Here is a 17,068-nt window from a genome sequence, read left to right as displayed (position 1 = left end):
AACTGGGGTGATGTGCTCTACTTTCTTAATCTTAGTGAGGACACGGGCAGCAGCGTTCTGGATCAGCTGCAGCTGTCTGATCCACTTTTTAGGCAGACCTGTGAAAACACAGTTGCAGTAATCAATTCGACTAAAAATAAACGCATGGATTAGTTTTTCCAGATCATGCTGAGACATTAGTCCTTTAATCCTGGAAATGTTCTACAGGTGATAGAAAGCCGACCTTGTAATTGTCTTTAAATGCTTTTGGAGGTTCAAGTCTGAATCCAGCCCTACACCTAGATTTCGGGCCTGATCAGTGGTTACTAGCTGAAGCGACTGAAGCTGTGTGCTAACTTTAGATCTCTCCTCTATTGGTCCAAAGATTATTACTTCAGTTTTGTTTTTATTCATTTGAAGAAAATGATGGCACATCAATGCATTGATTTCTTCTAAACATTTCCTCAGTGCTTGAATTGGTTCATAATCACCAAATCACCAAAATTTATGTTTGTGTAAAGATGATGAATAACTCAAGGCTTCAATAATTACATTTTGACTAGCTTAGAAGAAAAATCTGTATTCTCGTTTTCCGACAGTTAATTAAAATGGAATCTTTTTTTAAAGTTAAGATTTGTTGAAAAAACAAGGAAAGAATGAAGCATTGTGTATAAAGTCATCAACTGAGCAGGTTTTGAATATTTTTGCAGATGCTCCTTTGAAAGGGAAGTCTGTGTTGCTGGTCGGAGGACAGGGCTCGCTCAGGCTGGCCATGCAGTGCCTGATTGAAAGAAGTGGGATGAATGCTCAAACAGCTGATTGGAACTCAAAGAGCTTGAAAACCCAGGTTTGTTTTGGTTTAAATTTATTATTTAAATGTTTTTGTTTTTTTATCATCACATTCTGATATTCTTTAGCCGACTATTTATAGTATATGTGACATTCTACTAAGTGACCACAAGGGGCCACCACTGGCTTGATAACCTGTGATCCTATACAAGTGATACAGCTTTTTAATTTATATCAATGTCTGTTTATTGTTCTAGGAAATGTATTTTTTTTTACCTGCTTTCTAGGACAAAAAAAAACACTTCTTAATTATATATTTTTTTCTTTCCATTTTTATTAGGTAATGCAGGCCGATGCTGTGGTTACATTAAGTGCAGGAAGCGTGGACATCCCGCCCTCCTGGGTTCGACCAGAGGCAGTCATCATTCACTGCGAGTCAGCCCTGGAACCAGGTATAGCTGCTAATGTTCTGCATGCCTGCCTCTGGGCTTAACTGAAACATGAGCTTTTAAGATTACACTTTTTTATTTTTTATACTTTTTTATTAAACATAGTGAAAGATCAGCTGATTTATAGAGCACATTTGACATAACCTGAAATTAACCAGCACGCTGTACAAAATAAGGAGTCTGTTTGTTCTTATCTGCATGTTCCAGGTAAATGACTATAGTTGATGTAGGCAGGAAGTCCAGGTTGAACTGCATTACAGTAGACGTGGTGTGAAGTGATTAATGCATCAATGATTTTCTCAGTCTGTTTCTGACCTAACATAATTAACTTAAACAGTCTCCCTTACCTGAAAAAAATGCTTTTTTTTGCAGAATGTACCTCATTTGTTTATTGAATTTAAAATCAAAGTCCACAACAAAGTCTAGTTCAGTTCATAGGAGGGGGATGCTGTTTTTAGCACATTGACATTACTCAGTTTGAAACATTTCTTCAGAAATATTTATAATAGGGCAATTTTATTAATACTTGGCATGTGCAAAATTAAAAATCTTTTTATTAAATTTTCTTTTTTATTCAGGTGATGACATTGACTTGTCTTCAAGCTCTGCTTTAGGATACCTCACAGCTGCCTACAGAGCACAGGTCTGGTTCTGTTTTCAAGGTTGTCTTTAACTTCTATTTGCTATCATTCTTATTGTGCTTCAGAGACTAATCTAATATTTTTAAGCATGTTAATATCCATTTTACCCTTTTGACTTCTTCTCTAACAGAATGTGGTTCAGAGCTGCAGGCGATGGCTTCAGGAGCAGCAGTACAGACCCTGGCGTCTGCACAGCCTCAAACTACAGCCTTTAAACCCTGTTCCAACGTATGGCAATTAGTTTGAAAACTTTTTTGCTCCTTTTCTTGAACATTAGTGGTTCTTTTAAAATGAATTGGTCATGTTTTTCGCAGCTTTCTAAAATAATAAAGCTTCACCTGTTGTTTCAGTGACATTGAGATCTCAAGAGCTCAGAAACCTAAGCCTGTAGATCAGCTGGCAGAGGAGATCGGTCTGCTGCCAGAGGAGCTTGAAGCTTACGGCAGGAACAAAGCGAAGGTCCGACTCTCCCTCTTAGACCGTCTCAACTCCCAGCCTGATGGCAAATATGTGCTGGTTGCTGGGTGAGTGTCATGTTTCTGGCTGTGCTTTAGCATGCTTATATCAGCTGAATTTAATGTTCATACAGCGTAATAATGACAAACTAAAAGTAAAAACAAGTAGATTTTAAGATCCCTAAAATGTTCTGTTGATTGTTCATCTAGTATAACACCAACTCCCCTCGGTGAGGGTAAAAGCACCGTGACCATAGGCCTGGTCCAGGCTTTGACTGCCCACCTCAAGCTTAACTCCTTTGCTTGCCTTCGGCAACCTTCTCAGGGACCTACCTTTGGAGTTAAAGGTTAGAAAAGGGTTTCTCTATTATTCTGTTGGTTTCTCTCAATTTCTTTATGTAAAATCATGAGGGTAAACATTTATTATTGTTAATACATAAATAGCCATTTCTAAAAACAATGGGTATTTGGAATAATGCTCATTAATAAATCATGGTGTCTTTGAGTAGGTGGTGGATTAAAGATGGAAAACCAGTAATCTAATCTTAATCTGAATTGAATTCTAGTTGAATCTGTCTATTTTTTTTTTGTTGTTAGGCTACATATTTCTTGGGTGATGTTGTTCATTTAGAGTTTAAGACTCACCAGATATCTAATTTCCATCCTTGTCTTCCTGTAATTTTTTTTTTACCTCTGCTTTGTGTCCAGGAGGTGCTGCAGGAGGGGGTTATGCACAGGTCATCCCTATGGAGGAGGTAAATCCGACACGCGGAAGGATTCTAGAAGGACTCTAAAAAAAAAATCCCCAAACATTTATTCCTGGAATACCTTTTTTATTTTTACCCTTTTTTAAGTCTCTCGTATTACTTTAACTCTCTTTATAGGAAAAAAAAATCTCTTTAGAGAATAAAAAAGGCCAAATTGTACTAGTTCTGACCGGAGATCAGATGATAAGATTCAAATCAATTCATATTCTAACCAGATAGCATGCTTAAACTTTGCAATACAGTCCAGGCCTGATTAAAATGTCATTATTCTACTTTAATCCTACATTTGTCAAACCATGCAAAGTTGTTTCAATTCATATGTACTTTTGGTCAGCAAATGTCTGTTCTCTTTTCCTAAAGTTTTTATTGTGATTGTCTTCAGTTCAACCTCCATCTGACGGGCGACATCCATGCCATCACAGCAGCCAATAACCTGGTGGCAGCAGCAATCGACGCCAGGATGCTTCACGAGGCAACGCAATCTGACAAGGTGATTGTTTTCTGTCATTTACTCTAAGGATTGTTTATTTAGGAAATTAAAAGGTAATCTGTAACCTAAAGTAGTTCAGAATGTGTTAGTATAACTCACTAAGTATTTTTCTGTGTCTCATGTAGGCCCTGTTCAACAGACTGGTCCCTTCAGTAAATGGAGTTAGAAAATTCTCTCCAATCCAGATCTCTAGACTTCAGGTAAGTCTAAACTTTGCTGTGCTAAAAAGCTCTTAAGAATATAAATGATAAAGTCTGATGATATAAATGATATAAAATCATCATGATTTTATAACCTTGTTTTTTGTTTTGTTTTTGACTTTAGGCTTTTTTTTCACTTTGCAAGTAAATATTTATTAAAGAAAATTGGATACCTGTGTTTGTTCTTTAAGGATGAATACCAACATCCCATTTACCAGGTGCTGTTTTTAAAAATGCATAAAGAGTAATCTACTACCTGCATCATTTTTTGGTTGTATTCTTTCCATTGCAGCGTCTCGGCATCCATAAAACAGATCCTGCCTCCCTTACACCCCATGAAGTGAGCAGCTTCGTACGCCTTGATCTCGATCCTTCGAAGATCACCTGGCACAGAGGTAATCTCTAAAAACTTCTCTTACTCACTGTAACTGGTTGAAACAAACCCTCTTGTCAAATGGTCTATAGCTTCTGTGTGTTTAATCCTGAACAATGGTTCCTGTTTTTATCGATATTTTTCTTTAACCACAGTTTTGTTGGAACCAGCTAATTTAGAATGGTTTGTTATTGTTCTACAGCGATTGCTTTATCTGGATAAGGAGACACGAGGCAGCTAAAGAACTTATTACATAAAACTCTAAATGCTGTAAAGCAGGAACTGAAACGACTCACAGAGCAGCTACAGGTTGAGATCGCTTGGCGTGGCTTCAGAGAGACAGACAGCAGATTAAAGGCAGCCTGACTTGACCTGAGGGTTGTTCTGAAGCAACAAAAAGATCGGCAACTAAATTGCATCAACATCAAGGCTTCTTTAAGTCAGCGTCTCTTCTCGTCTCATCTCTTCAAATATTTAAATTGGGTCCTTTATGTAATGCATTCTGGAGCTTTTTGAAGTTGAAAGGATGCTACAAGTGAAATGAGTCATTCATCTCTACCAGTGTGAGCTTGGGATTGTTGTTGGGGAGCTACTCCACATGCAGCAATGTTTGTTTACATTTTTCAATGACACCAACCAGCTGGATACAGCTATGACTGATGGGGTATTAATCCCAGAGGCTGCAGAGGGCACTTTGAAGAATTAGGTCCTGGAGTTTATGAAAAAGACGTTGGGTATAAAGGTCAGAGTCAAGCATGTCCTTTTTTCCCCCTCAGAGGTAGAAAACCAAATAGCTCAGTGGTGAAGCACAAAATCTTTAAGGAGATTCTACGGAAATGAAGGAGATGTGTCGGAGGATCTTTTATTTTAACTTTATTAAATTTTTTTGCTTATGTCAAGAATATTGTCACAAGAATAATAAATTTATCCATGACATATGTAATAATATTCAATACAAATGTAACTATAAACAGAGATTAAAAAGCTGCTGGTTGATAAGTTTTATAGATTGTAAACATTTCTAGTTCTTAAGTTTTGCTTCATTAATAAATTGGACAAAATCCAAATCTGTGATCACAGAAAGAGAACATGGAAAAACGAGGAACCCTGGACAGTCTGCTGGTTCCTCTCTAATCCAAACAGTCACATAAGCCTTTAGAATCAGAAAAAACTTTATTTCCAAGTTGTTTTATCTATACAAGGGATTTATGTTGGTGTTAAGGTGCTACACGCATACAAGCAAACGCACGGTTGACGTAAATAAATATGCAAATATATAATGTGGAACAAATAACTTTAGGCTGCTCTATGTCAAATATTACAAATAAAAAAGTTATAGGATCATATAAACTTATATCAACTCTAGTTTATGAATGGACTCCTATCATATTTAGCTGTTGTGAGTTAATGTTTTTTTTTCTGTTTTTTTGCTTTTCAGTTGTTGATACAAATGACCGCTTCCTGAGAAAAATCACAGTGGGTCAGGCGACCACTGAAAAAGGACAGATCAGAGAGGTAAAGAAAATGAAGAAAGAAAGAAAATGAACGACCCCCCCCCCCCAGCTAGACTCTTACAAACGCACGTGAAATAACCCCCTTCCACCTTCCTGTGTTCCCCCTTGTCCCCTTAACCCTTTAAAGCCCGATCCAAGAATAACACAAAACAGAAAATTACTTTTTTTTGGTTTGAAGCCCTTATTTGGCCTTTTAACAAAATATGTAAAAAGGAAAAACAGAAATACATTTTTGATATTAATAATTTATTACTATGCGATAAGTCAAGATTATTTTTTGTGTAGTCTTCTGCCCTCTGTTATCAGGTATATCTGATTGTGTACAATAGGATTTTGAGTAAAGTTTTTACCATTAAATTATGCAAAAGGTGTCAGACGCAAAACATTTCAGAAACCGTATGTATCAAATATGATACATTTGGCATTACAGGGTTATGATTGGGAGAGGGAGTAAAAATCCACAGTTCCTTGATATATTAATGTGTTTTAAGTCATGTTTACCTCTCTCTCTGTTGGGAGTGGATACATCCGCTGCTTCCCTTCTTAGCCACTAATTCACTTATAACCTTCTCAGAGTCCTTTTAGTTTCTCATAAATTTCCACAAATCAAAATGAGTTAAACGTGTCTGTGATTACTTTCTCGCCATCAAATCATCATTCCCAACAGGGCTGCATTCATGGGCAATATTTCATTGCCCATGTGAGAAATCAGGTGACCTGAAAGTAAACATCCTGAAATCTGTCTTGCTGTAATAGTGTAAATATGTTGCCTTAATCTAAACGACTTTTTAACAGTATTGCTAAATAGATTAGGATATGTTCTGATACCTTTCCAAAAATTTCACAATACTCTCATATTTTCTTCCATTTTTCAGACTGGTTTTGACATTGCAGTAGCCAGTGAGATCATGGCTATCCTGGCCCTCGCTGACAGCCTGAAGGACATGAAGGACAGACTGGCCCGCATGGTGGTGGGAACCAGTAGCTCTGGAGAACCTGTCACAGCAGAGGACCTGGTGGGTTTTACTCTGAGATCACTGGAGACCCCATCAGTAAATTTGTAGATAGGTGGAGATGAGTAATATTGATCATTGTGGTTTTAGCATCATGTCAGGTCTTGTTGCAGCTTGTACAGCAGACTATTTCTTTTGCAGTTATCTACCAGATGATATGTTAAATATAATAAGAAAGCTGTTTTCTTTTTTAGGCTAGATGCAATAATGCCTACCCCTCTCCACCCCGTGTTAATTCAAAACAACATGAGATCATTTGTGTCTAAAGAATTGGGTGTTAAGCAGAGTCTTCCTGCCTCTTTACTTTCCCATAAATGACTGCACTGTTTAAGAGCTGAAGCACAGGAAACCATGTAGAGATTAAGAGCCGAACAAATCCACAATAGCTCGTAGTGCTGGATTTTTGTTTTTTTGTCTTAGTTAAATATGAGAAACTTTTTAAGACTATTAAATCTTTAGTTTTTCTTTCTTCTTGTCCAACAGGGTGTAAGTGGTGCGCTGGCCGTGCTAATGAAAGATGCCATAAAACCTACATTGATGCAGACCCTTGAGGTGAGATTTATTTTTAAGTAAAGTTTCAGGTTTAAAGCAAGATTCTGTGCGACAAACCAGTTTATTCAGACTGGAAGAAATGCTCTTTACCGTTCCTTAATGGAATCCATGAAGGGAGCAGAAGGTTAGGGTGATGGTAAAAACCCTTCCAGCCTAAAAGATTTGCAGCTCATTTCTAAAGACGATGATTTAATAATATCTGTTGGATCATGCAAAAAATTTTGCATTTATTTAATTTTAAAATCTAAAACCTGTTGGCAGCTGAACCAGGGTTCCTGCAGATCCTTACAAAGTCCTAAAACGCATTGAATTCTTCAATATAAAATCAAGGCCTTGATTGGTATTAAAATGTCTTAGGTCAGTCTTTCATAGGTCTTAAAATTGTTACCACATCATAAATAGGATTTTATTTTGTAATTCATATCAAATATTAAAATAATTGACAATATTTTTCTTGCATTTACCGAACCGCTCGCTGTAACCATTACTGGTTCCATCCCGATAGCGGAACCAATAAAAACAATGTTGTTGCCACACCTTGGAGTGATGTGCCACTACATTTTTATCTGGACAACATGATGAAGTTTAAATTAAGTAAAAAATAGGCTATCCATCAAAGACTGTCCTGCATGATATTGATGGGTTAATGAGACACCTTGAAGCGTTTCACACATTGCCAAACTATTGATGCTTCGTTGATACTAACTCACAGAATACTGAGATCTGCTGGACCTCTAAAGACACTACAAGCAGCTTATTGGACAGACGAAACTGAATTAATTTGATGACCTACTACAATGATATCATTTAAGATACTCTAGGTTATATTGTATTAAAACATATCTCTTTAAATTGAAAATATCCTTGATATTTTTAGATGCAGCCATGATATAATGTAAATGCTTGTAGACTAGGATTTTAAATCATAATTTTAAAACAAGAAGTACAGTAAAAACAGTAAATAAAGTAAGTCAATTTGAAATTGACTTTAATTCAGATAAGTTGAGTGATAACTGAGAGGACAAGGATGACACGGCGAGAAAATAAAAAATAATAACGCAACGGCTGAAACGTTCCTATTCCTTTTAGGCTGCTCCAAAATTCTTGATCATTTTAATGATAAACCGCAAAAGATGAGACATTGTTTTAACAGATGCATCATGTTGACAGATACGTTTTTAAACACAGTTTATTGAGTCAGTCAGTTAGAAACAACTCCTGTAACGGTCACATGACTTTCTGGAAACAACACTGTTCTCTGGGCTCCATGCACCGACTCATTGGTGTTAATGGAACCATCACTACTGCATGGTTAAAACCACTGCCAGGGAATATAGATGAAGCACGATGGGAATCAAGGCAGTGGAGTCACATGTGCGAAGCGTGAAACTCAAAGCATCAAAATGAAGTTATGGAGAAGCAGCAGGTATTACTCCATTCTGCAACGCAACTCCACAGCATCTCTGACATCATAAACGGTGCCAGTAGAACCAAATCTCCAGATAATGTTTGGCGGTACGCCAACTATGAAAGTAGAGGGATTCTGACGGGAACACAAAAAGTTAGTGAATTCAGAGCCCCGATCCAGCACTAAAATGGTAGTATCGGTATTAGTGAGTACCAACAAATAGGGCACCGATACCATTTTGAGAGCCAAAAGTTTATTCAAGTATTGCTACCCATTCCAGGTTAAAAAGTTCTACTGGATTCACTATTAGTCTTTTTTCTGCTTCATAAAGGTAGGCAGCAGCATGACAAAGCCATGATGGTAATTATTTTACATCCAAGTAGTATGCAGTTCTTCATATATACGCACACACATCAATTTCAAGCAGATGGTATCGATATCGGCCAATACTGCACAGCCAGGTATCGGGGCCAAAAAAAGGCATCGGCGCAACACTAGTTACAAATATATCTGTTATTTGTGTGTTTTTAGCTTTCTTCCTATATGGAAAGTTTTTCAAAATTTGAAACGTCTACTTGGCCAGAAAGTAATGGTTTATGTTAAAATAAACATTTGGGGTAAATTTGTCGCTACCAGGTTTTTCTTGTTTATTTTAAAGTTGGTCTTAAATTTTTATTTTAAGTGGCATTAAAAAGTCTTAAGTCTTGAATTGAACTTTCCTTATCCTGTAGGAACCCTGTGAACTCTTTATCCACATTTACACTACCCTTTTTAAACCGTGCCAAGGTCCGAGATAACTGTGGAGTGTATATCGCATGCAAAACTGAACTGGACCGTGCTAGACACACCCGAACCGCGCTAACATGGTACTAGTTCATCAGAAGGGCTCGGCACGGTTCAGTTCTGGCTCAGTTCTCAGATAACGAGCGCATGAGGAGACAACATCATCTCCTTACAGTCAGCCTCTGTAATCATGAAATTTCAGGCATTCATAAAATACAAGCTTCCCTACCATGCCACACTATTTCCAGTGATGATTCTGCTTAGCAGTGGGATAAACCTCAATGTCTGTCATTTTTTCCTGCTACTGTAAAGCCTGATTAGACTTTGTCGTATCCACTTCTTTGCCTAACTTTCCAACAACATTCAAATATCACAATTTTGACCAAACCTCCTGAATGTTCAGGCACTGTCATGTTGATTTGCTCGATTCCCTCTAGAGAGCAGTAGTACCGTAGATCGTCACTAGGAGGAGAGGAACCGTGCTTATGTGATGTGTAAACGGTGGCACGTAACCGAGCTCGACACAGTTAACTGATCCAAACTCGGTCCGAACTCGGTTTCAGAGGGGTAATGTAAATGGGGCTCATTCTTTAAATCATTAAAATAACCAGTTTGTCACTGATTCTATTAGTAGAAAGAGACAGTCGTGTAAAAAAACACGACTATCCTTAAAAAAAACTATGAAATAATGGCTTAATTCTAAAATAAATTGACGTAAACAAAAATATAACATAGTTTTACTGATTAAACCAAAGAACAATCTGTTCTCTAGAAGAAGGAAGCCCTTCACGCTAACAGCTGCTGTCGGCTTCTTCAGCTGAAGAAGCTTGGGTGAGACGGGTCTTGCAGCCATATAGTGGTTTCTGACATCCGTCTGAGGGAAGTTGTCCCACTCCTCACGTCCAGCTATGAGATGTTAGTGGGGTTTTCTGTTTGAAGTCACCCCTCAGCAACTCGTTAAGATTAGGATCTGACCTTTGACTCAGGACTTTCCCCTCTCTTGATGCTCATTCAGTGCTAGGTTGATTTACTGGTATGTTTAGAGTAATTGTGCTCTTTCTTGATCAGTTCCTCTTTGGCATTATTTTTCATAGACGGTCTCACATTTTCCTTGGGTAAATGCTGAATTCGCCTGGCCTTCTGTGGTGAAGAGCCGTCCAGGTCTTGCTGCCGTTATAAATCTAGCTCTGTGCTTCACAGCTGGTCTGAGTTTCCTGGAATGCCAAACATGTCCTTTGTGCTGGCCTTTATGTTTTCACAAAGCACACCTGGCATGAAAGGTCAACCTGTGTGGCATCTTTTCTAATGTCAAGGCTTCCACTTTCTATCAACGTTTCCGTGGGTTCCGTTGCAAAACCCTAGGGTTTTCTTTTATTATCATACAGTCTGCTCTCACGGTGAACTGACCAGGCCCAGGGAAGGTGGCAGCTGTTTTGAATCTCCGCCACGATCTAAACATTTTCTTCACCAGACCTCAGAGCTGCTAAACACAGCTTTTTCAGTGATGGCTCTCTCACTTTAACATTGAGGAGTGCAGCAATACTTAACAGCAAGAAATGGATTTTAAATGATCATTTATTTTTACCCCCATGTTGCTATCTATCTGTAGGGTTGTGCACTAGGATTTGCTTTAAAACCAGGACCAACATTCCAATTCTACTTCAACACATTTAATTTTTTTATGCTTCGATGATGTCCACCCCTAGAGTAAGAAGCTGAATACCAATACCATCAAAAATGTGTTTGCACCTTTGTGTGTCCGTGTGTGGCAGCATTATTAAGCTTAATTTAGCTTAACTTAAACAAAGCATTATTGGGCTCAATGCTACACTTGCAATAGGATTATAATTAGATTTTTATATTTGAAGAGGGGAAAGGACCAATATTATTAAACCCTCTGTGCCCAATCTCAAACATGCTGTGCTGGTTTTGTGCTAAAGTAGGGAACCCTGAGGGAAAGCTGTTCCTCCATTAGAAGCAGAATGTCGCAGGAAGAGATGAGCGTTTTCTTATAATTTCTTCTGTTTAGATTGTGTTTTAACTACTGTAGGGCTGAAACAATTAATCAGGTTAGTCGATTACTGAAAAATCTTCAACTAATTTAGTAATTAATTACTCGTTAACTGCAGTATAGAGACTCTAAAACATGCCTTTAGCTGACATAGCGACCCACCTTGAGCAGCAATTATGCCAAAATTGTAAAAGAAATATGTACAGTTTTTGGCATTTAAGATGATGAAAACAGTCAATATGCTCTATCCAGAACTCATCAAGTGGAAAAGCTGTAGTTCAGTTGGTTTAATTCTTAAAAAAAAAACCTTGTTTAAGGAACTAGGGGTGTAAATAATAATCGTTTTGTATCGATGCATCGATCCAACAGCCGACGAGCCGATGCATCGACACGTCCGCCAGAGAATCAATTTATGTTTTTTTTTTTTTTTTTTTTCCCCCTCCGGTCTATTTTTATCCAGTTGCCGAGGTATTGCATTGCAGTGATTTTGTGCAGTATTTTTTGATACAACTTTTCTACTTCTGTTATTTGCTGTTGTTTCTAAAAAAAAAAAAAAAAAAATGCATAATGATATTACAGCTTTCATTGATTTATTTCAAACTTTAAACTTTGTTTAGCCTGTAAGGTGTTAAAAAATAAAAAAAAATAAAAAATTAACCAATTAATCGAATCGCAGCGTGGTGTATTCTTGAGTATTGAAAATAATCGAATCGTGCGGTCAGGAAATCGATACTGAATCGATTTACACCCCTATAAAGAACCTTACACTATCAGATTATTAATAGAAAAAATTATCGACAGATTAATCGATTAGAAAAATGATCAATAGTTGCAGGCCTAGTTTTATTAGATTCTTGCATGACCTCCTACCTGCTTTTTCAATCAGAATGAATGAATTTAGGCCAGTTCTCTCACACTTGGGAACATTTTCAAGCAGAATTTAAATATAATTCTTGATTTATTTCATATAATGAAACCTGCTTACTGAATAGCAGAGGGCCATGTTATTGTTTACTTTAATATAAGATCCACATCACTTCTTCAAAAAATCAGGTCAGTGAAATAATCATTGGATTACTTAAACTTTTACGGTATAATTCTCTGCAGCATCAGGCACTGGTAATGTTTTTTAATGAGGTTTCCAAAAATAAAGCTCCTTTTTAACCTGGTGAAATGAAAATCAATATTTAGATTAGAGTTTATTGGTTTGATATTTATATTCTGGTTGAAAAAGAATGGTTTTAATTTATAGTAAACTTAAGAATGCATAGAATAAAAATTTGTTTTGGTTCTGATTATTTTTTTTTTATTCAGGCAAAGCTCTGGTTGGCTAGCTAATTAGCTTGCTTCTTTAAAGCATGGTAAGTTTTAAACACTTTCTCCTAAAAGAACTGGAATTGAACTCAAATTCAGACGATACTTGATGTTCAGAATATGTAACGAGGTCAAAGTCCAAAAAAAATCTCAGTTTTGAAACATTGCAACTCGAATCAACCCGCTCACAGAAATCGACATAAATGCTTTATTGTTTTGTAGGGAGATGGAGCTTCAGATTCCTGCTTTTAGGTTCAGAAGATGTTGCACATTGTTTCTTTTTTTTTTTTTCTTGGAATGATTTTAATGCCCAGATATGCAGAGAACACAATGTTAACAGTAAGCATTTTGTTTGCCTTCATTGTCGTAAGCTGAAGTTTTTGTTTGTTTGTTCCATGTTGAACAAGAAGCTTGATTACATCGACCCAGTGGGGAAAATAAACACAGCTTATTGGGGGGGTGGGTGCGAGTGAATACAGCAAAGATTTAGTAACTCTTTGGGTTTTTGTTTTCTGGAGGAAGTGTTGCGGTCCGGCTGTGTGAAACCTTTTCCTTTGTGGGTTTCCTGTGATTCCGCTCCGGGAGTTGGTATCGGGACCAACCGGACCTTAGAGCTACAGGAGAACTTTCCATGGAGCTCGATCACCTATTCCCCTTTTCCCCCTCTTGACTTGTGCTGGCGGTCAACATGGATTCAGTCATGAGAATAGAGCTGGGTCTAAAAGCCTTGCTCTGTGGTTGCAGTGTGCTTGTCTATGATTTTTCTAATGCGACGAGGCGTTGCTGAATTTTTGTGCACATCCTCTCTCCATACGGTTTTAGAAAACAACTCCATGCATCTTTCCTGATGGATATAAATTAGACCTCCCTCATCATACACTTACATTTTTACAATAGTTGTGTATATTTTTGCAGCTGGGGATTATCACCAGTTACAAATGTGGAAATATTGACATGATTTCCATGTTCCTGTTATGTTCATCATCCTTCCTGACCTTCAATACCAGTTGTTGGGAATATGATATTCTGGGCTTTCCTCACTCTACTGCTGCTGATGCATCTCCTGAACAAGGTACAAAGAGTGAAAGTTCAGGGGTCACAGACGCACATGGAAAGATTTTTCCGGTTGACGGGTTTGAAGTTGCAGTAAAAACATGCTGTTAAATGAATTAATGAGAATAATGTTTTATATCCATGAAAAAAAAGGGTTTCTATGCATCCTAATTGTGCACCTCCTTTTTCCCCTTCGTGGGTTAAATGCTGATCTGATTCAAGCAACGTACTCAGCCACACTAAATACAATTGGCAGCTTTTCCCAGGGCCTTGTTTTACAGATGATTTACTCCTCGGCGGGAGGACTGTTTATGCAGGCAGCGGAGAGGTATTCAAACAAAGCCTTAGAAAATCATATTAGGTCGTCCCATCCTTCCCTTTTTCCGCTCTTTGAGGAATCCACATTCGGGGCAACAATAGGTCAGCTGGATCTCAGTTTTTTTTTTTTTTTAGCCACTGAGCTGTCGTCTTTTTAAGGACCAACATGATTGTATTTAAATTTTGCTCTTTAAGAATAGCAATTGTTTTCAGTGATACATTTGGCTGGGAAAAGTAGCTGTAACCTGGAGGATCCTTGAGAGTTTCTGATGTTTTTGAGAATTAGTTTTACTTTAGCATTGTGTAAAGGAGTATGTTAAACGTTTCTCCAATCTGTTGTCTTTGAAAGTTTTTATCTTTTCTTTTAACATAATAATATAGAACAAATGTTCTTTCAGAGAGCTGTAACACTTGGATTTATGCTACATTTTGGTCATAAAAGGTCCAATATAAGTAATCAGAATGCCTAGATATAAACTTGATGCACCTTGAAGTTTTTTTGTTTTTGTTTGTTTGTTTTATTGGAAATCTTTGCCTACTAGACACAGGTATTTGCCTCATTTTTAGAGTATCAAAACCTTAGAAATCTAACAGTTGTTTTATTTTTATATAAATGCAAGGGAAACATAAATAACTGCTTTAATTCCAACCTGATTTTATTGCTTTTTAATTTGGTTTGTTAATGATGTGCTGCTCATAAAGCTCAAGCAATTAAACAAAAGTTTTTGATTTCTCCTTTTAATGGTGATTTTATTTAAAATTTAATTTGAATTCATATGATTGTTAGAACATATCAGTCAACAATGAATCTTCCCTTGATGTAAACAAGGTTTAATCTATCTTTATGGGCATTTATTATATTTCAAAAGAGCCACCTTTCTTTCAGCCAGCTGACTGGCAGTATGAAGCAACATGAAGCGAAAAGTCTGCGTTGCATTACCCTAGGGAATTAACTTCTGTACTTTTATTTTGGCATCTCTTTAAATGGTTTTTGAAACCATAGAAGGGGTATGACAAATGCTGGCTGTTTTAATGTACTTGATTTTCTTTCATAGTAAGAAAAGTAAAAAGAAGCATATTTTAAGTTCGGTTGCTGGGTTTCGTTTGTTGTGCAAAAGGTTGAAGCGTTTTAGCTGGCTCTTCAGGCGCTCCTTCAGCTTGTTTGTTTCCAACCTTTGGGCTGTAATCTACCCAGACTTGGGTTGACATGCCTGTCAAGCACCTCTTAACTCGTCTCTGACGTTTAGACAAACACTCACTCAGCCAAAGTGTTTTTAGTCTTCAATATTTATCTTGAAGTGTGGCTGAAAGTAGTTTTTTACTAAGAAAGAAGCTGTTTGTTGGTATTGAAAGAGTTGCTTGGGTTCCACTGTTTTCTAAACTGCTGTGTGTTTGTGTGCCCCTTCTAATTGTTGCAGGGTACGCCAGTGTTTGTCCACGCCGGGCCCTTCGCCAACATCGCCCATGGCAACTCCTCGGTGCTGGCAGACAAGCTGGCTTTGAAGTTGGTCGGAAAGGACGGCTATGTGGGTGAGAGCGCTCAGACTTCACAGACGGGTCACTCAGACGGCTGTAAGCCTTCAGGATGACAACAGTCCCAGATCAGCTTTGCTCTTAAATGGCAGCTGGTGGGATGAAATGATTTCAATTAAACCACAATGATGAACCTCAGCTGTCACGTCCATCTTGGTTTCTGGTCATGGCTCTGTTCCATCTGGCTCTGATAGACTACTGTAGTGAGCTCCACTGCTCTCCTCCTTTCTAAGAAACTCACCAAAGGATTGTGCAAATAGTGAAAAAGAACTGTAGAGGAAGGAAGCGAGTTGATAATCTTAAGAGGCCCAGGAATGCTTTAGAGTAAACCACACTAATCCCTTCAATGTCAAAGACGCTTTAGTATTTAACATTTTATCTGTCCGTATCTATCCTGGTGCTCTTTTTGTCTTCATTTGCTTTGACGCATTTGCTTTGACGCAGACTATGACTGGAATGTTTGTGGAGTTTTCCAGGTGGATTTGGTTCAGATGCAGATATTTCTATGGCCATTTTTTCCTGAATGAGAAGATACACTATATTGCCAAAAGTATTTGCTCACCTGCCTTGACTCACATATGAGCTTAAGTGACATCCCGTTCCTAATCCATAGGGTTCAATATGACGTCGGTCCACCCTTTGCAGCTAGAACAGCTTCAACTCTTCTGGGAAGGCTGTCCACAAGGTTTAGGAGTGTGTTTATGGGAATTTTTGACCATTCTTCCAGAAGCGCATTTGTGAGGTTGCACACTGATGTTGGACGAGAAGGCCTGGCTCTCAGTCTCCGCTCTAATTCATCCCAAAGGTGTTCTATCGGGTTGAGGTCAGGACTCTGTGCAGGCCAGTCAAGTTCATCCACACCAGACTCTGTCATCCATGTCTTTATGGACCTTGCTTTGTGCACTGGTGCACAGTCATGTTGGAAGAGGAAGGGGCCAGCTCCAAACTGTTCCCACAAAGTTGGGAGCATGGAATTGTCCAAAATGTCTTGGGATGCTGAAGCATTCAGAGTTCCTTTCACTGGAACTAAGGGGCCAAGCCCAGCTCCTGAAAAACAACCCCACACCATAATCCCCCCTCCAACAAACTTTACACTTGGCACAATGCAGTCAGACAAGTACCGTTCTCCTGGCAACCGCCAAACCCAGACCCGTCCATCAGATTGCCAGATGGAGAAGCGCGATTCGTCACTCCAGAGAACGCGTCTCCACTGCTCTAGAGTCCAGTGGCGGCGTGCTTTACACCACCGCATCCGACGCTTTGCATTGCACTTGGTGATGTATGGCTTGGATGCAGCTGCTCGACCATGGAAACCCATTCCATGAAGCTCTCTGCGCACTGTTCTTGAGCTAATCTGAAGGCCACATGAAGTTTGGAGGTCTGTAGTGATTGACTCTGCAGAAAGTTGGCGACCTCTTCGCACTAT

At 38.3% G+C, this 17,068-nt stretch overlaps 1 protein-coding gene across 1 annotated transcript in view; it reads left to right on the top strand.

Annotated features, from left to right (window-relative positions):
* The window catches only part of mthfd1l (methylenetetrahydrofolate dehydrogenase (NADP+ dependent) 1 like), a 41,115-nt gene that overhangs the window by 8,126 nt on the left and 15,921 nt on the right, over positions 1 to 17,068 (top strand). Inside the window, exons 7-20 of the mRNA XM_038281662.1 lie at positions 690 to 826; positions 1,109 to 1,220; positions 1,796 to 1,860; positions 1,989 to 2,086; positions 2,209 to 2,382; positions 2,524 to 2,660; positions 3,022 to 3,068; positions 3,463 to 3,570; positions 3,696 to 3,770; positions 4,063 to 4,165; positions 5,582 to 5,658; positions 6,533 to 6,673; positions 7,154 to 7,222; positions 15,528 to 15,639. Of these exons, the coding sequence (XP_038137590.1) occupies positions 690 to 826; positions 1,109 to 1,220; positions 1,796 to 1,860; positions 1,989 to 2,086; positions 2,209 to 2,382; positions 2,524 to 2,660; positions 3,022 to 3,068; positions 3,463 to 3,570; positions 3,696 to 3,770; positions 4,063 to 4,165; positions 5,582 to 5,658; positions 6,533 to 6,673; positions 7,154 to 7,222; positions 15,528 to 15,639 (1,455 nt within the window). The remainder of the gene's footprint in view (positions 1 to 689; positions 827 to 1,108; positions 1,221 to 1,795; positions 1,861 to 1,988; positions 2,087 to 2,208; positions 2,383 to 2,523; positions 2,661 to 3,021; positions 3,069 to 3,462; positions 3,571 to 3,695; positions 3,771 to 4,062; positions 4,166 to 5,581; positions 5,659 to 6,532; positions 6,674 to 7,153; positions 7,223 to 15,527; positions 15,640 to 17,068) is intronic.

The sequence above is a fragment of the Cyprinodon tularosa genome, unplaced genomic scaffold, assembly GCF_016077235.1.
Source record: "Cyprinodon tularosa strain WSP-4 unplaced genomic scaffold, ASM1607723v1 ctg173, whole genome shotgun sequence".
NCBI lineage: Eukaryota > Metazoa > Chordata > Actinopteri > Cyprinodontiformes > Cyprinodontidae > Cyprinodon > Cyprinodon tularosa.
Note: the sequence above shows the minus strand (reverse complement) of the source record. Positions and strands in the feature narration are given on the sequence as shown.